The sequence below is a fragment of the Lycium barbarum genome, chromosome 4 (assembly GCF_019175385.1).
Source record: "Lycium barbarum isolate Lr01 chromosome 4, ASM1917538v2, whole genome shotgun sequence".
Taxonomy (NCBI): Eukaryota; Viridiplantae; Streptophyta; class Magnoliopsida; order Solanales; family Solanaceae; genus Lycium; species Lycium barbarum.
The window spans coordinates 30,042,881-30,067,702 of NC_083340.1; the positions used below are offsets into that span (position 1 = coordinate 30,042,881).

The 24,822-nt window shown below is 34.2% G+C and overlaps 1 protein-coding gene across 1 annotated transcript; it reads left to right on the forward strand.

Annotated features, from left to right (window-relative positions):
* The first annotated feature begins 19,695 nt into the window (after positions 1–19,695).
* Positions 19,696–24,280, forward strand: LOC132635764 (aspartyl protease family protein At5g10770-like). Its single transcript, XM_060352275.1, has 2 exons — positions 19,696–19,923; positions 22,773–24,280. The coding sequence occupies exons 1-2, from the start codon at positions 19,737–19,739 to the stop codon at positions 24,077–24,079; spliced, it is 1,494 nt and encodes a 497-aa protein (XP_060208258.1). The 5' UTR covers positions 19,696–19,736; the 3' UTR covers positions 24,080–24,280.
* Positions 24,281–24,822: the final 542 nt, after the last annotated feature.

The following is a 24,822-nucleotide window of genomic DNA, read 5'->3' on the forward strand; positions in this document are numbered from 1 at the left end:
TTCTTTCATTTTATGGGAACTTACCAAGTAGAATTGTTCCTAAAAGTAGAGACCGGAAGGAACCAAACTCGTTACTGAAAACTTAAAGATTAATTATGTCTTGTAGCAATGTGCAAAGCTAGGGTATATACGACAAGGAGGTTCATGATCTGATCCCCCATTGTAAAAAAAACAATACATGAGGTTAATATTATTTTATGTATATATAGTAGATATTAAAGTCGATCCTCCTCGGCTTCTTTGTATGCTTGTTTCTCTATATTTTAAATCCCCTTAGTAAACATTTTGGATCGGCACTGCTTGTTAGCCTTAATTGAATAGAAATAAACAAAGACCTAATAAGTAATCCAATCCAATAAACTCCAACCATGAACAACTTCCTTTCATTTTCACCTTTAACATCATTCTCTGGGCCTCTGGGGTGTGAAAGGGGTAAAAATTTGTAACGCAATTCATGGCAGGACATGTAAATCAATTAATAGAGACAAGGGACCATCCTTTCTTTTCTTGCAAACAACAAGAATATGATGTTAATCAACGAATATTCAAAAAGGGGAATAAATTTTAGTGTCTTTGAGATTCCACCTTTTTTCTTAAGGTTTTGTGAGTCAGTCGCACTAGAAGCAAGATTACATGAGGCATTATTAACCACTTGTGAGAACGCACGAAAGTGACCTGAAAGTTAGGCCCACTGCCCATTTGCTTCCATCAATTAAGTGTTTTATGTTAGAAAAGCACTAATGTTTATTTTAAGGAATTACAGTAACTAGTGAGAGAGTTTGTTTGGCTAGACTTTTGAAAAATTATTTATTTTAAGAGGCATGCTTATCAACATGTTTTTTTTAGAGAAGTATTTTTAAAGAATAGCAATCTTGGATGTTAGACAAGTTATTTTATTAATAGAAAATAATTATGTGATGAAACTGACATCAAACCCTACCTTCAAATACTAGGGAAACGTTTGGTTAAAGGGATTAGGTGGGTTATTTCGGTATAAATTTTGGGAATAAACTTATCCCGGAACCTGAACATATCTATGGCTGTGTAGCTGGATTTTATAATTTATAAACATAGTTCTTAGCTCTTAACGAGTAGGCAAACACCAAAATTTTCATTGCGATCCTTTAGGATCCTCAACCTATTGGTAAATCATTAATAATGATTTACCAAAGTATGCTGTAAGGGCAACATGCACACATAACCGGGAAACCAAACTATGACATTTGCATACACAGTGATGTCATTTGTTGTAGCTTTATATGTAACACGCTCCACATTTTTTAGTTTTTATTTTAAAAAAATAAAGAATTGAATTGACTATGAGGGTGCTACACATGCTTAGCAGACTAAGTCACAGGCACCGCTTTGTTCCTTAACCTTTTCCAAGATGTAGAAGTTGAGAACACAAATTCATCTAGAAAATGCAATATAGATAATTCAAAGAAACTATCCAACTTATTTCATAATGTCACATGAATTTAATTTGGAATAAATTAAATAATTTACAATTCAACTCAAAACCAAAAATGGAAACTAAACCTCCAGCATTTTTCCTTTCTAGATGCCGTGACTTGTTAGTGGGTAGGTGTGCCACCGACTAGTTGAATTAAAAGGAGGGAGGTGCACTTGACTGTTTGTGATCGACTATATGAGCAACTTGATGTGATTTTCTTCATCCATTTTCCCTTTTTTCTTTTTGTAATTTATCATTGACTTAGAAGTCTAGTTCCATTAAGAAGCTGCTTATTATTGAGTATTCTAAGACATGTAACTGTATCTTCAATGTGTACTTTTTCTGGTCCACTAACCTAAACATGCTGCGTAAGTCGTGGCTACTGCAGCCTTTCCGTCTCTCCACATCGCTCTTGGAGATTCATACGAAGGAATATTTAGTTGATCAAAATATTTTTTAACTTTATTTAAAAAAAAAATTAAAATTGGAAAAATGACTTTTTTAATAGGAATAAAGTAAAAGAGAAAAAAAAATTATAAGTAACATTCAATGTTTATTGTCTCCTAAGATCCTCAATACCCCCACCTCACCCCCGCCCCTCGACGTTCACCTCATCCACACCATCCTATTTTCATCCTCATAGAATTTAGGCAAAGTATATATTAGATAATTTTAAGATAATATTTTTATTTACTTATCAAACACTAAAACATAAGTAAGAAATTATCAAATTTTCAAAAAAATATTTTATTTCCTACCAAACACACCCTCTATGTTACTATTTATTTTCTACAGGCGCTGATAACTCTCAAATTGAACGGTCCTTTTCCAATATTCGGTTCTCCATCCCCTTCCGGCCATCACACTTGGTTGAATCGGTCAACCTTAGACAAACAACAAATATAGATGAAATGATAAAAAACGTAATCAGTATGATTTGAGCAAAAAAGAATAATTCAACAAAGTTTTTTGAATTTTAAAATATTAGGATTTGCTATATTTTAACATAAAAATCTCCCAGGAAATGGGCCATATAATCATAAGAACATTTTTATAATAGGTCATATAACACCATATATTATAAGCTAAAATATTTTGCTAGCGAGAAAATTATCTCCTACGATCATTGATAATTTGAATAAAAGAAAACGACTGTATAAATATATCTCTTATTTTATATTACCGATCTCATACATCTTAACATAAATATTTGTGAAATGAGTCATGTTACTACAAAATATTTTTAACACGCCATAAACCCGATCTCCCTATCATTTTTTACTAACTCAAATAATTGAGGCGAAGTTCATTTTTCAGACTATAATTGCCATGTAATTAAAATTACAAGAACTTTAATCCACATAATCATGAGTAAAGGGCAAAACCAAGAAACTAAAATTTGTTATTGATTACTGAGATGTTCTGGATTTTCGAAGTACATCTTATCATTGGGTGTAATTGAGTATAATTGCATAGTTTGGCATATTTGTCTAATTAAGTAATTAGTACTTGGTCAACATAAGATTAAATGTAATTGAGGGGGAGCAATTACCCTCTTCATATCTCACGGGACCGCGGAATAGGGGGTAATTACATCCAAAAGATGTTTCATATTATTTATTTTTCCATTTTTAATACTTCTTATATACACATATTGTCTTCACATACTAAAACTTATTTACAAGTTTATATAAAACAAAATATTAATTTTTATGATTAACTTTGATAAAATAAAAAAAAAGTCAACCATGCATGTAACACCTGCAAACAAACATGATTTTGATAATTATATTATAATTACGTTATGATAAACGAATCATTGAAATTACTATACCAAATAATTAATAAAGTGTGTAATTGATATCTTAGTAATTACACACCCATGTAATTACACAGTGATTTCCAAATTGACCCTAATAAGTGCAGATGAACCAACAACGACAACAATAACAATAACATACCTCGTGTAATTCACAAGTAGGGTCCGGGGAGTGTGATGTGTAGGCAGCCTTATTCCTACCTTGTGAGGATAGAAAGGTTGTTTCCGATAGACCCTTGGCTCTAGGTGCAGATGAACCAATCAAACTCAAATCAGTTGAAATGAAGACATGTTTTAGTCCAAACCCAATAATTGGTCACAATTGTCTATAGACAAATTAGAAATTAGCCCAATAAGCATGATAATTAAAAATGATGAAATTTAGAGAAAGTTCGACTCAATTTCTTCCCTGATCATACCTAAGGTCGGGGAATAAGACAAATAGCTAATGCAGGATTACGTTCAAATACGTAGGCAACAAACAACTTTATCCCTACACAGCTTCCACTAAGCTTACCAATTTTGTATTTCGAAATCAAGATAAACGGCATAACAACAAAAATATTTTCCATAATAAATTACTACATAGTTTGTTCTTAAGTTGCAAGTTGACAGCTTTCAATATTTTACTTTGACAATGATGTAGTTTGAAGTTTTGTGAACAATTTTGGTTTTTGATGATATTATTTTGCTGTGTTCGATTATGTCAAGCGAATGAAGATTTATTTTACACTTTCTTCACAGTTTTAAGTAAACGAGGAAAACCATTTCACTTAATTCAGCTCAACCTTTAGGGCTATAGAATTCAACAGCTTACTCTAACATACAACCCTTAATTTGCAAGGACTTTTAGATCCTGTTTGGATGGTGATGTGGCGTGATTTTATGCCACAATCGATGCTTTTTAACTATAAGTTTTACTTGTTTTTAAGCAAGTCTATGTCATTTTACGTAGTTTTTGTCATGTTTCAGGTAATACGAGGTCCCTAGAGCCTAAGTGTGGAAAACAAGCAAAAAAGTTGCAAAACTGGAATTTAATGGAGGTTCTGGAAAATATCGTGGAAAAATACTCTGCGCGATTGCGCAGAGTACCCACGCGATCGCGCCCACGCGGGAAATGTACTCCACGCGATCGCGCCTACGCGCGTTGTTAATTCCACGCGATCGCACAGTATCGACACGCGATCGCGATGAAGGGAGCAGTGGAAGCTGACGTCATCCACGCGATCGCGCAGACACATGGCGCGATCGCGATGAAGGATTTTCGGCAATTTCGACCAGAACTCGGATTTTGACGATTTCTTCCATTCCAGTACATATAAATAGAAAATTAGGGCAAAACATGAGACATCTTTGGCAGCTCCCACAAGTTGGAGGCTAGGGTTCCTACAAAAAATGTTCTCTCTTCTTTTTAATCCTTGTTGATGAAAATCTCTTGGTGACAATTAAGATTGATACTCTTGTTGTGCTATTTTAATTATTCTTGTTCTTGAATGTTTTCATTGGATTAGCTAACCTTTGAACTCGCCCATTTACTTTGTTTGAAACTCGGAAGAGGAAGAACGGAGTTGGGATAGAATAATTAACATGAATTTGGGGCGTTAACCCTCATCTAATGGAAGTTGACCTAGGAATAGGCAATACCACTTGTAGCCATATTCGGGTGTTCTTAATGCTCCTAATTGCTTGAGGGATCTTCAATTGGGTAGTCTAGTTAATCTTCGGAAGAAGTTAATTTAGAGTCATTATCCGAGGCTAAATAACATAAACTTGCTATTATTTACAATTCGTGAAATAGATTGGATCGTTACTTGAGAAGTAGTTTCCCTTCTTCCATTCTTGTTGCCATTGATCAATTTACTTGCTTTGTAGATTAGAATTTATATTTCCATATTTTATAAAAACCTTATCAAAAACAACCATTGATGCGTTCGGGCATAGCTATTGTTAGTGATAATTCCTAATCTGCTTAAATCACCTACATATTGTTCTCTGTGGGATTCGACCCCGACTCATAGTTGGGTAAATTATATTTGCATACGACCGTGCCCATTCTAATTAATAGGGTGGATTTGGACGTTATCAGATGGACTTATAACTTATGGCTTATAAGCATAAGTCATAAGTTAGGAACTCACGGCTTTTGTCTTATTTTGGCTTAAAAACGCATGTTTAAAAAAACTTTTTATCTTACCCAAGCACTACAAAAATGTTTAAAAGCTATTTTGGCTTAAAAACACATAAAATAAGCCAATCCAAACAGACTTTTAAATTGGAGCTATTTCACCCATCTGACCGGTATATAACAAACATATAATAAAATTATCATGCATGTATACACACTGATTAACACAGTTATACTTGCTAAAATTTGTAAGAAAAAAAAAATTAGCGTTATTGTGAACTTTTTTGGGCTATTGCATGTCTATACAATCTGCTTTTAAAGTTCTAGTCGAGCCTAGGCGGACGAGTTAGCCTAGCTAAGCAAATAAAATTCCAAATAGCCAATTTTCAATTCCTGCAATTTTGACACTCTATAATAATGATTGTTTTTCAATTATATGGATGAAATGTGGCTAGCCCGCGCTATTACTATTAGCTCAAGCAAGTTGTCAATCGGAGGCGGAGCCAGGATTCGAAGCATGTGGGTTCGGGGTTCTAATTCTTTAAACTTACTGGGTTCTTAATTAATAATTTGTACATATTTGACAAAAATTTTAATACAAATATATGATTCGGACAAAAGCTACTGGATTCGGCCGAATCCCACCCGAAGGGCTGGCTCCGCTCCTGGTTGCCATCTAGTCCAAAAGTTAGCCCTTCAATAATTTTGATTTGAAAGAGATGGAAGCCCTTTTATTCAAATTATAAGAGGGCAAGAGATCTTATTTTTTCTACTAGTAATGCACTCTTTGTGAACAAGTGGTATATGGTGCCATTTTTTAAGCAAGATTCAACAACATCATCCATCTTTTCACCATGTAAAAAGAGAACATAGAAACAAAGACTAATAATTAAGATGATACAAAAACTATCGTTGTTATATGGATTGGTAAAATTCAAGTCTTTAAATAAGAGAGAAAAGGACCAAAATCATCCATAATGTTTGGGTTTGGATCAAAATCATACATATTCTTTCACATGGTGCACTAATAGTACATTATGTTTGCATAAGTGGTGCACTTTTAGTCACAATCCCAAATAAATTTAACGGAAAAGAACAAAAATGCCCCTGAACTTTTAGAAAAGGTATAAAAATACCCTTTATTCATCTATTTTGCTAAAACTACCCCTCAATTCAACTTTTTGAGAATTTATTCCCATTGACTAACGGACAACACTAATTTTTTTTTAAAAAAAAAAATTAAATTGCACATGACATTTTATTACTGAAAAATTGATTTATTCTTTTAAAAAGAAATCTGAAAAATCGTTATTTGTAGAATAAGGAAAAATAATTTTTCAACATCCATTTCTTTAAAAAAACAAATGTAGTAAGCCTTTTATATATATATATATATATATATATATATATATATATATAAACAGAATTGGATTTTCATTAAAACATGTGGAATTTTTTTAAGTTTGGAAAAAAAAAATTTAACGGGTGGAAACCCCATTTCTTTTTTAGAAAATTCAATTTTTAAATCTGAAAAACTGATTGTTTTTTTAAGTAAAATGTGCAAAACTAATACTCCATAATTTTCTTCTAGATTTTAAAAAAAGATAGTTTTTTGGTTTTTTTTTAAACAAAGTTTTTCCATAAAAAATTTAATTTTTTCAGATTTTTATAAAAATCCATTTTTTCACATTTTGAAAAGAAAAAAAATTAGTGTTGTCCGTTAGTCAAGGTTTTACTCGTTAAAAAAAAGTTTTCCAAATTTAAAAAAATTCCAAGGTTTCAGATTTCTTTTTAAAAGAATAAATCAATTTTTCAGTAATAAAATGTCATGTGCAATTTATTTATTATTTTTTTTAAAAAAAAATTAGTGTTGTCCGTTAATCAAGGGGAATAAATTCTCAAAAGTTGAATTGAGGGGTAGTTTTAGCAAAATAGATGAATAAAGGGTATTTTTATACCTTTTCTAAAAGTTCAGGGGCATTTTTGTTCTTTTCCGTTAAATTTATTTGGGATTGTGACTAAAAGTGCACCACTTATGCAAACATAATGTACTATTAGTGCACCATGTGAAAGAATATGTATGATTTTGATCCAAACCCAAACATTATGGATGATTTTGGTCCTTTGACGTGTTCTTTACAACTTCACATAGTAAGAGGTATAAAGTAACACCAAAATTTCATTCTTTTAAATGAGTCAAGAATCTCAAAATAGTTGATGGTATACGGGTTATAAGCTATTTCACCTAGCTAGCAGGTTAGTTGGGTCTCATGACCAAATTCATTTTGACAATTCTACAATTACGATCTAAAAAATGCGAAATAAAACAGATATCAACTTGTACTTTTGCCACCTCCACCTTTTTCAGACAAAAATTACATTATCTTTTAGTATATATTGACTATTAAATTTTCAATATCTGGTATATTGACTTATTATTTGCAAAAATTGATACATGACTACTTTGGAAATATCAAACTTCCTCTCTGCAACTCTCCAATATTATAAGAAACTGGCTCTAAATGATTTATCTTGTAAAGTTTTATCTTCCAAGTGCCACTTTTTAATTACGAGGTCCAGGATAAGATAAAAGAAAAATGAATGCGTAGTGGGGATTCGATTGCTCTTCATATTTCATTTTCTTCAACTCTCTTTCGAATGAAGAAGCATGTCATAATTTAAAATTAATGATTGAAATTTAATTAATTAAAGCAAGGTCCTAACCATGGGTTGGATAATAAATCTATCATATATTTTCTCTCAAATATTTTTAAAATCCTGCAATTTTAGTTGCACATTTTATCATCCATAACTATATTAAAAACTTGTTAACTGTTTATTACTTTCTCGCGACCCTTCCTTTACATTCCCATTCTAATATGAAAAACATTACTAATATAAGTAAATTTTGTAATCTAATTAAGTCAATGTATGCATCAAAAGAAAGTCAATCAACGTATACGTCAAAAAACTAAAAACAATAATACGAGTTCTTCTTTATATTCTCATTCAACATGAGAAATATTAGAAGTAAACACAGTGGGCCAATTAAATCAATGTCGTACCAAAAATAAATAAATTAAATCAATGCATTATATTACAAAAATAAAAAGAATAAAATACAATATTTGCAAACTTAAAATTTTAAAAAGTCTATTTGATATTAAATTAATTCAGTGGAGACAGCTTGATGGAATTTGAATTTTTGAATATTTGGCGATTCTCTTATAGAGTTTACTTCTCATGTAGTTTTGTTGTAGTTGCCTCAAAAATTGTAGTGTTGTTGCAAGTGGGGTTACTGGACCTGAATTCAAGGCTGAAATTACTGGCAGTTGGGCTGCAAGATTCGAGGAGCATGCATTAGAATCTGCTGATCTGTTTTACAGATATTTTGGATGTTGTTTTTATTTTGAAAGCTTGTTAGCTATCTTTAAGTTCAGTTCCTCTTTTTTAGTTTAGCATATTTTCATTAGCAGTCAGTTACTGACTTTGTGTATTTAAGCAAGCTTTCATGATCAATAAAAATCAGCCTTTCAGGTCACTTACTTGTTTATTTCTGCTATCATAATCTTAACATTGGCATCAAAGATTTTTTTGTTCTTAAGGGACTTGTGAGAGCTTGAGAGTTTTTGACTCAGTGAAACCCAAATACTTAACCAGACCATCCATAAAATCAGTTTGCAAAATTATGGAAGGTGAGAGTGTTTTCTCATCAATTGCTCCACCCGTTTTTGATAGAGAAAACTATCAGGTTTGGGCTGTCAAGATGGAAGCCTACATGGATGCATGTGATCTCTGGGAGGCAGTAGAGGAGGATTATGAAGATCCTGTTGTTTTGAAATAATCTGTATAAGTCTAAATAAAGTTTCTGAATCTATAAAACACTTAGTAAAAGCAGATTACACAATCTGTAAAAACTAAAAACCAGTAAATTACAGAAAATGGACAAATGAACAGAAACAGTGTTAGGAAAAAAAAATATATTCAGAACATAATCGAGCCCACTTAGTTCAAAGTGTGTCCTTAAGGAAATTATTCCCCTCACAGTACTCGAGGTTGATGGAATATCCCCTCCCAGGATAGAACGATTATCTTACCAAAATAGTAGTACTCCAAATTCTGGTAGCGGCGAACCACTCAATGGCAGTATATCACACAGAAAAGAAAACTTGTAAGAAGAGTAGAAGAATAGAGGATTTCAGAAAAATTCGTAAGTAATAATCTGAATATTAACTGGAATTTATAGCCATTAACGCACTGGTTGGGAAAAGGTTTGCACCTTTTCAGAAAGGTTTGCAACCTTTCAGAAAATGTACGTTTTAAAAAAAAAAACGGAGGGAAATTTAAATTAATCCGGGGAGAAACGGGTCGCGGGTCAGACACGCGGATCCGGGTCACTAACGGGTCAGAATCTGGAAATAATTAATTAATTAATAAATAATTAAATTAAAATTTAAAAGAATTTGGTCCAAAAAGATTATCAATCAATCAGATCATTTGACCAAATCCAAATCCAAATCCAAATCCAAAGCCAAAGCCAAAGCCAAAGCCAAAGCCGAAGCCGAGCCGAGCGAGCGACGACGACGGCGCGTGGGGTCCTTTCCCCCTCAACCCTTTTAGCAACTAGAGAAGGTGTAATGTAATATGTACACCTCTTTTTTTTTCTCTTTTTCCTATGTGGGACAGATGCTTTAACCAAAGCACAAGGAACCTTTTACATTTCACAAAGCAAAAAGGGACCTTTTTTATTCCCTTCACTTTTCATCCCATCATTTCCCATTCACCAATATCAAAAAACCCAACAATCCCCCACATGAATGGGGAATGGCCATAATATAAAAGAATGCGCGGACAAGTGTGATATACAAGCGAAGATTGACTGCATCTGGATAAGTAGGTTTCCCTTTGAACTTTCCGTAGTGAACTTACATCGGATATACTCGATCAATCGGTAGATTTGATATCTTTGAACCGTCGAACTTTGTTGTGTACCTAGACAACATAAATCACACAATCAACCTTCAACCATTTATGGTTCTCACGGTTGTGTTCGTTTCAGCCATGAACACCGCCTGGTTTCATGAGTGCATAGAGAATGGGCCTTCACTATCATTCCCTTTTAAAGCGGCTTACACTTAACACTCACATAGGTGATTTCTAAACATGTGGTCTTATAGCCACATTATCTGGTCATACACTGCCAGATTTAGATAATCATTAAAAATCTTAATGCTTTATTAACTCATTAACAAGCCATAAAGTTTTATCCTTATTTCTGAACATTGTCTTCATCCGAGAATGGGTTGAGTTGTTTGACAATGTTGAACCGTCAGTCATAACTTTGTTTGATCTCTTTGAACCTAGTTCTTGGGATCTCCAGTCTGCTAGGTAGAGTTACCGCCATGATGACTTGTCCTCGGCCTTAACCCCATTCCCATTGATGATCTGCTAACTCCCTCTCTAGATAAGCCTTTTGTAAGCGGATCCGCTACGTTATCTCTTGACTTTACATAGTCAATCGTGATAACGCCACTAGAGAGGAGTTGTCTAACGGTATTGTGTCTTCGTCGTATGTGACGAGATTTTCCGTTATACATTACGCTCCCTGCCCTTCCTATTGCTGCTTGACTGTCACAATGTATACATATAGGAGCCAAAGGTTTGGGCCAGAATGGAATATCTTCTAAGAAATTCCGGAGCCATTCAGCTTCTTCACCGGCCTTGTCTAAAGCTATGAATTCAGATTCCATAGTGGAACGGGCGATGCAAGTCTGTTTGGATGATTTCCAAGACACTGCTCCACTCCCAATTGTGAAAACATACCCACTCGTGGATTTAACTTCAGACGATCCAGTGATCCAATTTGCATCACTATATCCCTCAATCACTTCGGGATATTTATTATAATGCAAAGCATAGTCTTGAGTATGTTTCAGATACCCCAAAACTCGTTTCATTGCCATCCAATGTGTGTAATTTGGATTACTTGTAAACCGACTCAGTTTGCTAATGGCACATGCTATATCTGGTCGTGTACAATTCATGATATACATCAGACTTCCCAACACTCTCGCATAGTCCCCTTGTGATTTACTTTCACCTTCATTCTTTTGAAGTGCGTAACTCACATCAATTGGAGTTCTGGCAATCTTGAAATCCAAGTACTTGAACTTGTCAAGTACTTTCTCTATGTAGTGAGACTGTGATAATGCTATACCTTGTGGAGTTCTATGAATTCTGACTCCTAAGATTACATCAGCAACTCCTAAGTCTTTCATATCAAATTTGCTAGCCAGCATGCGCTTTGTAGCATTTATATCTGCCATTTCTTTGCTCATTATCAACATGTCATCAACATACAAACAAACAATGACTTCGTGACCTGGAGTGTTTTTAATGTAAACACATTTATCACACTCATTGATTTTAAAGCCATTTGCCAACATGGTTTGGTCAAATTTAGCATGCCATTGTTTGGGTGCTTGTTTAAGTCCATAAAGCGACTTTACAAGTTTGCACACTTTCTTTTCTTTACCAGGAACCACAAAACCCTCGGGTTGTTCCATGTAAATTTCTTCCTCCAAATCACCATTTAAGAAAGTTGTTTTAACATCCATTTGGTGAATTTCAAGACCATACACGGCTGCCAGAGCCACTAACACCCGAATGGACGTTATTCTTGTTACAGGCGAGTATGTGTCAAAATAATCAAGGCCTTCTTTTTGTCTATAACCTTTGACTACAAGTCTTGCCTTATATTTGTCAATAGTGCCATCAGCTTTCATTTTCCTTTTAAAAATCCATTTAGAACCTAAAGGCTTGTTTCCAGGAGGAAGATCAACCACTTCCCATGTGTGGTTATCTAAGATTGATTGAATCTCACTATTGACTGCCTCTTTCCAAAATGCTGAATCAGAAGAAGACATCGCTGCTTTAAATGTTTGAGGCTCATTTTCAAGCAAGAATGTCACAAAATCTGGTCCAAAGGAAGTAGATGTCCTTTGACGTTTGCTACGCCTTGGATCCTTTTCACTTGGTGTACTTTCCTTTGGTTCTTCCCGCGATCGTTTAGATCTTTCACTTGACGACTCACATTCAATTTTATACGGATAAATATTTTCAAAGAATTCAGCATTATCTGATTCAATTACCGTATTAACATGAATTTCGGGATTGTCGGATTTGTGAACCAAAAACCGACAAGCTTTGCTGTTTGTAGCATATCCAATAAAAACACAATCCATAGTTTTTGGTCCGATTTTTACCCTTTTAGGTAAAGGAACTTGTACTTTTGCTAAACACCCCCACACTTTGAAATATTTCAAGTTGGGTTTTCTTCCTTTCCATAGTTCATATGGAATGGATTGTGTTTTGCTGTGGGGCACTCTGTTGAGTATTCGGTTAGCTGTAAGGATAGCTTCCCCCCACAAGCTCAGCGGTAAACCGGAACTTATTAGTAAAGCATTCATCATTTCTTTCAATGTCCGATTTTTCCTTTCCGCAACTCCATTGGATTGTGGTGTGTAGGGGGCAGTGGTTTGATGAATAATTCCATATTCTAAACATATCTCTGCAAAAGGAGATTCGTATTCTCCACCCCTATCACTTCTAATCATTTTTATCTTTTTATTTAGTTGATTTTCGACTTCATTCTTATATTGCTTAAATGCTTCTATTGCTTCATCCTTACTGTTTAGCAAGTAAACATAACAATATCGAGTGCAATCGTCAATAAAAGTTATGAAATACTTTTTCCCACCGCGAGATGGTATTGACTTCATATCACAAATGTCAGTGTGTATTAAGTCTAAAGGATTTGAATTCTTTTGAACGGACTTATACGAATTCTTAACAAACTTTGATTCAACACATATTTGACATTTAGATATATTACACTCAAATTTTGGCAATATTTCAAGATTAATCATTTTCCGCAAGGTTTTGTAATTGACATGTCCTAAACGAACATGCCATAAATTATTTGACTCCAATAAGTAAGAAGAAGCAGATTTTCCATTAATACTGGCAACAACCATTACATTAAGTTTGAAAAGGCCCTCGGTGAGGTAGCCCTTTCCTACAAACATATCATTCTTACTAAGTACAAATTTATCACTAACCAGCACGCACTTAAACCCATTTTTCACGAGTAGTGCGGCTGAAACTAGGTTCTTCCTAATTGATGGAACATGCATGACGTTGTTGAGAGTCAGCACTTTGCCGGATGTCATCTTCAACAGAACCTTTCCATATCCTTCAACTTTGGCTGTTGCTGTATTTCCCATGTATAACTCCTCGTCAGGTCCAGCGGGAGTGTAAGTTGTAAATGCTTCCTTAACGGCACACACATGTCGAGTGGCGCCAGAATCAAGCCACCACTCCTTTGGGTTGCCAACCAGGTTGCACTCGGACAGCATTGCACATAGGTCATCAACATCTTCCACCATGTTTGCCTGACCCTTGTTTTTCTCTTTGTCCTTCTTGGGGGCACGACAGTCGGGAGCTTTATGGCCTGCTTTACCACAATTGTAACAATTGCCCTTGAACTTTTTCTTGTTAGGATACTTCTCCTTTCCAGAACGCCTCTTCCTTTTATTGTTCTTTTTCGGAGCAGCATCTTCAACGACACTTGCCCCTTCAATTGGTAAACTCTTACGGTACCTCTTATCAGCGGTTTTGTTATCTTCCTCGATCTTGAGACGAATCACAAGATCCTCCAATTTCATTTCCTTTCTCTTGTGCTTAAGATAATTCTTGAAATCTTTCCATGAGGGTGGCAACTTCTCAATCATTGCAGCCACTTGGAATGCTTCATTCACTACCATACCTTCAGCAATAAGGTCATGGAAGATAAGTTGAAGCTCTTGAACTTGGGTTCCAACAGTTTTTCCATCCACCATTTTGTAGTCTAGGAATTTGGCAACCACAAACTTCTTCAAGCAAGCATCTTCAGTTTTGTACTTCTTTTCCAGTGCACTCCATAATTCTTTGGAGGTCTCTACTGCACTGTAGACGTTGTACAAATCATCTTCTAAGGCACTCAAAATGTAGCCTTTGCACAAAAAATCAGCCTGTTTCCAAGCCTCAGTAACCATGAACTTCTGATTGTCAGGCATGTCGGCGGCAGGCACGGGAGGGTCCTCACTGGTGAACTTTTGCATACCAAGGGTGGTAAGCCAAAAGAACATTCTCTGCTGCCATCCTTTAAAGTTGGCACCGGTGAACTTCGCAGGTTTCTCAGCCGGTGGCACAGCGGCACGGGTTGTAGGCGTGACCGCTGGTGCAATGTTCACAGAAGGAGTTCCAGTCGCAGAGGGAGTTTCAGTCTCAATTGCCATTCTTTCTTTGTCACTGTCAAATCGACAAACTGCTTTAGTTAATAAAACTAGAATAGCAATTAAATCACAAACTTAAACGATGAAGATTTTATTTCTTCAAATCGCAGTATACTTATGAACTTTGGTATTCCAACGAAGTTTTTTATATCTTCAAGTCAGAATACTAATATTCATATGGAGTAGAAAACTACAGAAGTTTTAATCTCCTTAAACAGAATACAGATTATAGTATTATATAGTAATTTCCTTAAGATTGTTGTTTTGAAATAATCTGTATAAGTCTAAATAAAGTTTCTGAATCTATAAAACACTTAGTAAAAGCAGATTACACAATCTGTAAAAACTAAAAACCAGTAAATTACAGAAAATGGACAAATGAACAGAAACAGTGTTAGGAAAAAAAAAATATATTCAGAACATAATCGAGCCCACTTAGTTCAAAGTGTGTCCTTAAGGAAATTATTCCCCTCACAGTACTCGAGGTTGATGGAATATCCCCTCCCAGGATAGAACGATTATCTTACCAAAATAGTAGTACTCCAAATTCTGGTAGCGGCGAACCACTCAATGGCAGTATATCACACAGAAAAGAAAACTTGTAAGAAGAGTAGAAGAATAGAGGATTTCAGAAAAATTCGTAAGTAATAATCTGAATATTAACTGGAATGGGGAGAAACGGGTCGCGGGTCAGACACGCGGATCCGGGTCACTAACGGGTCAGAATCTGGAAATAATTAATTAATTAATTGGTAGAACTTTTAAACTCTTTACAAGCACAAGAACAAAGAAGATTGATGAGGAATGAGGGAACTGTTGAAGGAGCCTTGCAAGCAAGGCAACAATTCAACTACGGAGGCAAATGCAAGAAGCAAAAGGAGAAAAAGAGCTATGCTACGTCAACAGAAGTTGCTACAACTGATGGCAATTCTAGCAACAACAACAACAAAGGTGGAAAGTATCCAGCTTGCCAGCATTGTGGGAAGAAAAATCATCCACACTAGTGTTGGAGAAAACCTGATATGAGATGCAAAAAGTTTCATAAACATGGCCATGCTAAGATTATTTGCAAAGAGAAAGGAGCACAACAATTATATGAAGCACAAATTGCAGACCAACAAGAAAAAGAGCAATTGTTTGTGGCTACTTGTTTTGTAAGTAAAAGTACTTCAAGTGAAAGCTGGTTAATTAATAGCGGTTGTACAAATCATATGACTCATGATGAGAAGCTTTTCAAAATGCTAGACAAATCTGTAATCTTTAAAGTCAGAATTAGTAATGGTGATTATCTTCCTGCTAAGATTATTTACAAAGAGAAAGGACCACAACAATTATATGAAGCACAAATTGCAGACCAACAAGAAAAAGAGCAATTGTTTGTGGCTACTTGTTTTGTAAGTAAAAGTACTTCAAGTGAAAGCTGGTTAATTGATAACGGTTGTACAAATCATATGACTCATGATGAGAAGTTTTTCAGAATGCTAGACAGATCTGTAATCTTTAAAGTCAGAATTGGTAATGGTGATTATCTTCCTGCTAAAGGGAAATGAACAATAGCTATTGAAAGCTATTCAGGTACAAAGTTAATTTCGGATGTGCTCTATGTTCCTGAAATTGATCAAAATTTGTTGAGCATAAAGCAATTTTTGGAGAATAATTTCAAGCTAATTTTTGCGGACAAGAAGTGTGTGATCTTTGCTTCAGAGGGTCAAGAAATCTGTCAAGTTAAAATGAGAGGAAGAAGTTTTTCCTTTGATCTAATGGAGGAAAAGCAGCCGCCTATCAGATCCAAGAGATGACAACATATGTATGGCACAAGAGACTCAGACATTGCCATCACAAGGCACTCTTGTACATGTCGATGAATGATATGGTTCAAAGACTACCACCTATGGAGGAGGAACACTCAAGTTGCAACACATGTCAATTAGGAAATCAAAGCAGGGTGCCTTTTCCCAAGGCAACTTGGAGAGCATCGGTGAAGCTTTAATTAGTCCATACTGATTTGTGTGGACCACATAAGGCTGCTTCACTTCAAGGAAGTAAATATTATATAGAATTCATTGATGATATGACAAGAATGTGTTGGATTTATTTCCTCAGGTTCAATTCTGAAGTACCTGAAGTGTTCTAGAAGTTCACAACTTTGGTAGAGAATCAAAGTGGTTGCAGGATGCAAATGCTGAGATTAGATATGGTACTGAGTACACATCTGATCAATTTGAAAAGTTTCGTGAAAATGCAGGAATCGAGCATCACCTCACTGCCCCATATACTCCACAACAAAATGGGTCAGTGAAAAGAAGAATAGGACGATAATGGAGATGTCTAGGTGCTTGTTATATGAGAAGGGCCTACCAAAGAATTTATGGGCAAAAGCAACTAACACTGCCGTGTTTTTGCTGAACAGGTTGCCTACAAAAGCAGTGGAGAGAAAGATACCCTTTGAAGTATGGCATGGGTATAAGCCTTCCTTGAAACACTCAAAGATATTTGGTTGTTTGTGTTTCTCTTATATTCCACAGGTTAAGAGAGACAAGTTAGACAAGAAGGTTGAATCCGGAGTGTTTATCAGCTATAGCCCAATCTCTAAAGCTTACAGAATTTTGCAGCCTCAAACAGGGAAAAATATGATAAGCAGAGATGTGTTTCTTATGGAGAATGAGCAACGGAATTGGGAAGAAGGTAAGCAGAAGCAGATTACAAGCAATTTGCTGCATTCTAATGAGAACATTGATCATTAACCTGTGAGAGGAACAAGGTTGCTCTCTGATATATACCAGAGATGTAATGTGCAGATTTTAGAGCCTTCTAGATTCAAGGAAGCCATTTCAAATCCCAAGTGGCAAGCCGCAATGGAGGAGAAGCTTGCAATAATTGAGAAGAGTGAGACCTGGCAGCTTGTGAAAAAGCCTCAACATAAGAAGATCATTGGTGTGAAGTGGGTTTCTCGTACGAAATTGAATGCTGATGGTTCTGTTAACAAGCTCAAGGCGAGACTTGTTGTGAAAGGTTACTCACAGATTTTTGGAGTTGATTATTCAGAAACTTTTGTTCCAGTTGCTAGGCTTGATATTATAAGGTTGTTACTAGCTATTGCTGCTCAAAAAGGTTGGAAATTTTTTCAGTTAGACGTCAAGTCAAGTCGAGCCTCTGGATATCGAATACCGGATAGAAAACCCAAAAAACAAGATGAATAAAGCTACGCTCATGACCTCAAGTCTTTGTAATTTGAAAAAAAAGCTTTTAAATATAAAATATAAGGATAATAACATTTTTGGTCCCTAAGTTATTGATATATTCGATTTGCTTCTCAGCTAGTTTTTAATAAACTAAATATGTGTTTATGGTCCCTACATATAGAAAATATGTCATACTTGATTATTTAGAAAATTATATTACCGTCATTATGAAATAACATTCCAAACTTAATATAACACATGAGTAATAAAGTGATGGAATGATTGATAATTATGAAAAAATTGTGAATATACGCAAGCATCATAATTTAATTAATTAAAGATTTAGTGTGCTTAATAAGATATTATAACGACCAAAATCACATTTTATCAATATCTGAGGGACCAAAAATGATATTAACCCTAAGGGTAAAAATATTTTGGATAAATTGATTGCAGGCTTTTTGAATGAAAAAATAGATTTAGACAAATTTAAGAGGCTAGAAAAACACGGCATGACATATGTTTGCATATAAATTATTCCCATGTAATCATGATTAATTAATATATAAATTTACCTCACTAAATATCTAATCATAATAAGTAGCTATGATTTAGTTTAAATATTGAATTCGAGTAAAGCTTTACAATGTAAACTTTACCTTCCGGTGACCTATCGAGGATTAATTGAACAAAATCAATTCTTTACAACGAGAAAATTACTTTGAATTAATTTTATTTAAATTTTTATCCATGTAAATTCTAATAGGTTCCCTCCTAAAGGGAAACAAACAAAAGGCGTGCCCTACCCCTCCACACTGTCCCCAATAGAAAAGAAAAAAAAGTGTAAGAAAGAGCAAAACATGAAACAAAGTGATTGATTGGCCAGGTATCTATTATTGGGTGGTGGATATATGATTTGGTGATTCTTTGGAAAAGTTTTCACATTTTGTCCATCGTTCATATTTGCCAACTGTTTTTTTTTTATAGAGGCTTAACAACTCTTTTTCTTTAAGTTCGTTTCTCTAATTATTAAAGTATACAATTTCCAGATCAATTAAAGGAAGAAATTTTAAAAATGGTTCACATCGATGGTTCTAATTCAACTATTTGTAGTTGGGTTCGGATATTCGAACCAACTTTAGTCTGAGACACAACATAGGCTATGATGTGCCATTTGCAAGAAACTTTTACAGACATAATTAATCGCTAGCTAAGAGTTTCATTTGAATTAATTTCAAATTGCATCACATGTTAAAGTTTCTTTGCGGACGTTAGAAAGAAATAGACATGACATCACCGTTAAGAAAAGATTTAGAAAAGCCTTCCACATGGGTACAAAATCATATAATTGATTGTGTCTAGCAAGGAAACTTCGTTAGTGTTTTATGTTCCTCAATCTAGAATTATTAAATTTTATTCCCACGCAAGGAAACTAGCTAAGCTAAGTCCTTTCATAAATATAACATGTACATATATTTAATTAATCCACTTAATAATTATCTGAATTAGATAATTATTTTAATAATTGAACGAAGGGTAGCTTTGCCTTTCATTTTTATGTCATTAAGATCCTTGACGTCTTATTAGATGCAAAATTACCTAGATTTACCAATTTCACGATCTATACTATATTTCTCTAATAATAGAAACAACCCCACCACCCAAAAAAAAAAAAACACCCCACCCCCACCCCAGAATATAATATAATTATAGAGAAAAATAAAGAAAAGAAAATTGAGGTGTCTTTGTGGAGGGTCCAAAAACTCTATATAATAAGCAGGATGAAAGGGCTTCTTGTCAAAACCAAATCATTGTTTCAATAATGGCCACTCCAAGTTGTTCTTCCTCTTACTTTTTGTTCTTCTCTTCTTCTTTTCTTCTCATTTTGCTTTCATTCTCTTTGGAGAAAAGCCATGCTTTGGAAGGAAGAAAAACCATAGAATCCCATTTCCATACTCTCGAGCTCAGCTCTCTGCTTCCTTCCTCTTCTTGCAACCCTGCTAGAAAAGGTAACTAATTAACTCTCCTTTTATTCTCATAATATTTACTTTTTGCGTACTATAACTCAAATGGCAGCCCATGCACGAAGCACTCTGCTTCCTGCAGGATCCGAAGAAAGGCCGCACTCTAACTCAAATAGAGACAACAAAATTAATGTAGATTCGTAAGTTCACATAGAGTTATGTGTAAGTGTGAATAAAGTATATATGTCCACTTATGTTTGTGTATTAATGTTGTATATTGCTATCACCATTTTCATTTTAAATCTTCATCCTTGACTTTTCTTTGATGTGATCATATGGTGGCCTAAGGTTGGATGAGGGAAGAAGGCGAGGGGAAATTCTACTTCCCCTCTGTCTATTTTATATGGCAATTTTTTTAATCTCTTGCAAAAACTGCACACCTTTTTTGTTTGAAATATTTTAATTTAAAATTTTCATTATCATGTTTGTATAAATGTCATGATATGATTAAGATCATAATTTAAAAGTAACTTTTGGTATATATCAAAAAAAATTAAAAAAAATAAGTTTCATGTTCGAACAAACACTATTGTATAAAATGAAATGGATAGAATATTACTTCACATCAACCTACTTTAATTTATTTTTCTTTTTTCCTTTGTTTATTTGTTGTTTTGGGGTGAAATTTGGATGGGGTAGGGTTGTGGTGAGAAACGGAGGTCAACGAACGGAGAATATTCTCTTTTCAAAAAGTTGTGGGGTTGAAAGTAAAAGCAATTATCCACATGATTGAATACAGCTCCTACATTTTCACTTGTTTTTCACTAAATGTAATAGAAGGATTTGAAGAAAAAAGAATAAATGTATCTAGCATAAAATATGGTTCGAACTGAAATTGCTATTACTATAAGAAGTTGCATTTATGATGGGGACCAAAGTTTTGCCAACAAATATTTTTTAAAAATAAAAAAGAGTTACTCCCCAGAGTTACCTATAAATTCACAATAGTGTTCAAAAAGTTGCAAAATTATTGGTAAGTTGCAAATTATAATCCTACTTATGCCTCTTTAAAAGGATCTAGCTTTCAGTACTAAATTTGCCACCTGCAATTTATCACGTTACTTCGCAATTATTGATGTTTTCATATTCATGATTTGTTATGTTATTTTATTTATTGACTCACTTTAATATCGATTATTTCGAGCTCCACCTTGTCATGCAAGTTTCAGAAAAGTTTAAAAGAAAAGAAAAGAAAAGAGAATAGAGATAACTCCCGAATAGTGAAGATAAAATAAGTTAAAGAAGAAAAAATAAATTGGTGAAGAGTTATCCAAAATACAACCTAACTACCAGTCAAAATGTAATCAATATCTTAATGATTGTTGTTGCTATCAATCAAAGTTTTCAATAAGAAAATATGAATGCGGACTGCGGAGTGATCATGTGAATTCCAGAACATGCAAACTCTATTACAAGTTTTTAAGCCATCTGTTTTACTTATAAATTGAGATTCTTTAGTTGGAAAGGCTGAAAGCTTATTCATTTGAATTTATAAGTCCCCATTAGCAACATATTTGACTTATTTCCTTAATCATTTATCCTTCCTTCTCTGTTTGTATTTTTAAGAAAAAATTAAGTTTCATTATTGCTCTGTACAGAGTCATACATATATAGCATTCTTCTACCCTGTAGCCCAATAATTAAGGAAATTTGTGCTTTTTAGTTCATGACATAGAGACAAATTCTAATTTTGATCATTATAATATCTAATTAATCATAATTTACCTTTCATTAATTGAAATGTTCACTTTTCGTCAATATATATATATAAATAAATGAAATAGAGTGTGTATGTGTGTGTCTATTTCATTTATTTAAACTTGAGAAGTACATAGATCTTCATAAATGCTTTAAATTATTCGGACACTAGACTGATTATGACATATTCCAATCAACTTATTTAAGGAATCACTTGCTCCGTAAATTCCTTTTTTGTTTTGATGGTAGACACAAGACAGAGAGAGAAAATAATTTCATTTACTTTTTTTTTTCTTCATATTATACACTACTAGTATTTCCACCATAATCAGAAAGCACACTATTTTGGCCTATAGTTCTCAAAACCAAACATGAAGAATGAGTGAGGGACAGCTGTATGGACAAATCAATTTTTTTTGCAGCAAATGATGACATCTGAAAACCATTGTCTTGTCTTTATTTAGCCAAACAAAAATGATTACTTCGAAATAATTTTGATTAATGACTCGGGTCTACTTAAAAAAAATTTAGGGAAAATTATTGCACATATTCCCTAACTTTTATTTGACCACCTTTTAGATTTTCATTTGATTTAACAACTAGTATACTCTATCTCAGATTTTAAATGATATTCAATTACGGTGTATGTAAACTTGATTTCATATGCACAATAACTCCAACTTAAATTTTGATACTCATACTTGTCTTTTAATTATTATTGAACTTTTCCTCTACCTGCAAAAGGTACTCCAGATCATTTCATTTTATGTGACAATATTTGACTCTTCGAACATGGATTATAACATCACGTGACATTTTTATGGTGTTACAACAACATATCATACATGATAAAATAAAAGGTTTTAAGTTTAAATTATAGATAAGTTTATTTTTTAAACAGATTAAAAAGAAAATTGACATAAAATGGAACAAAAAGAGTATTATTATATAAATGAGTCAGTATAGAACCGATGCTTGGTTACACTTTAGAATATGTTATTATATGTTTGCTCTAGCTTTTGTTGAGTTTAGACATATTGTGTGTATCTGCATTTCTTGAAACTTTGATTCGGTACTTATCTTAATTATTGGTTTAGTTTATTTAATTCATAAATTCAATTTCTTTTTTTTTCCAGGTAAAACAGGAGGGGCATCATTGAAAATCGTCAACAGGCATGGCCCATGTTCTCAACTAAACCAAAAGGGAGCAAAAAAAGCCCCAACCCTCACCGAAATCTTGGCCCACGATCAAGCCCGAGTAGACTCAATCCAAGCCCGCATCACAGCCCAAAACTACGACCTCTTCAGAAAGAAAGACAAATCTTCCAACAAGAAGTCCAAGAGAGTAAAAGAGTCAAAGGCGAATCTCCCGGCCCAGCCCGGTAATGCTCTCGGCACCGGAAATTACATTGTTACCCTCGGAATTGGTACCCCAAAAAAGGACCTTTCCCTGATTTTCGACACGGGTAGTGACCTAACATGGACACAATGCAAACCATGTGTTAAATCTTGTTACGCTCAACAACAACCAATTTTCGACCCATCATCATCTGCGACATATTCCAACATTTCCTGTAGCGACACTGCTTGTTCAGGTCTTAAATCCGCTAGTGGAAACGACCCGGGTTGCTCTTCTTCTAAATGCGTTTACGGTATTCAGTACGGTGACGCGTCATTCTCAATTGGGTTCTTCGCTAAAGACAAGTTAACTTTAACACCAAATGATGTGTTTGATGGGTTTATGTTCGGTTGTGGACAAAACAACAAAGGGTTATTCGGTAAAACCGCCGGGCTAATCGGGTTAGGCCGCGACCCGTTATCCATTGTTTCACAAACAGCTCAGAAATTCGGGAAGTACTTCTCTTATTGCCTTCCAACTAGGAGAGGGTCAAATGGTCATTTAACCTTCGGTAAAAACAAAGGGGCAAATTCGACCATCCAGTTCACACCATTCGCTCCTTCACCTTCACAAGGAGCATCATTTTACTTCATTGATGTGTTAGGTATTACCGTTGGTGGGAAAGCGTTATCGATAAGTCCAATGGTATTTAAGAATGCCGGAACAATTATAGATTCTGGTACGGTAATTACCAGATTACCCTCAACAGCGTACGATAATTTGCGGTCAACTTTCCGGCAATTCATGACCAAGTACCCCAGGGCACCGGACCTATCTTTGCTTGACACATGTTATGATTTAAGCAACAACACTTCCATTAGTATTCCGAAAATCAGTTTCAACTTCAATGGTAAAACTAATGTGAACTTGGACCCAAATGGTATTCTTATAGCAAATGGTGCTTCTCAGGTTTGCTTGGCTTTTGCTGGAAATGGAGATGATGATAGTATTGGAATTTTTGGGAATATACAACAACAGACATTGGAGATTGTGTATGATGTTGCTGGTGAGAAATTAGGATTTGGTTATGGGGGATGTTCTTAAAGTTTTGGTGAATTTTAGTAATTAAATCGTAATACTGCAGTTGGGAAAAAAATATTGCAATACTGCAAAAGTACTGGAAAATGTATACCGATTTATAGTTTATGAAAAGTAATCTTGGATAAATAGTTGCAAGCTAATTGTATAGTAATAGCATGTACTACTTGCTATTGCTACAAAATGAGTACTTGGTTTACTTTTTCATTTTCTTCTTTTTATCCCAATTTAATTATCGGGTCCAGGGGGCATTGTTGTTAAAACATTAAAAATCTAAAAGGAAAAATGCATATGCGTATATGAACACAATAAAATATAAGTATTACACAAGTCATGGATGATCAAGTGCAAGATACCTAAGTAAAAAATACCGGAGATAAAGAAGTGAATTTTGTGATAGCTTTTAAAATTATTTCTATTATGATGCAAAAACACGCTCTAAAAATAATTTTGGAACGTCAAAGTTATTCCCACTTCTAATTTTTCATATTAAAGGATTAGTTGTCATTTTAAAGGAAAAAAAATTATATAGGGGAGAACCGGAGAAATGAAAAAAGAATATAAGTTGAGGAATAGTATCAAACTTTCACTAATAAAGTAGAAATTCAAGTAACCAATCGATTCAGCCATCATAAATTCCTTAGTTATCTTAGACTTAAACCAATTCAATTGTGAAACTTTCACAAATAAGATCACCATAATAACTATTTTACAAAATATCTACTTATTAAATAGTAGTATATATTTAT

Bases quoted from the DNA above. Each gene is read 5' to 3' on its own strand.
- LOC132635764 (XM_060352275.1), top strand. From the start codon at position 19,737: ATGGCCACTCCAAGTTGTTCTTCCTCTTACTTTTTGTTCTTCTCTTCT. The intron at 19,924-22,772 runs GTAACTAATTAA...TTTTTTTTCCAG, and splicing joins TTGCAACCCTGCTAGAAAAG to GTAAAACAGGAGGGGCATCA.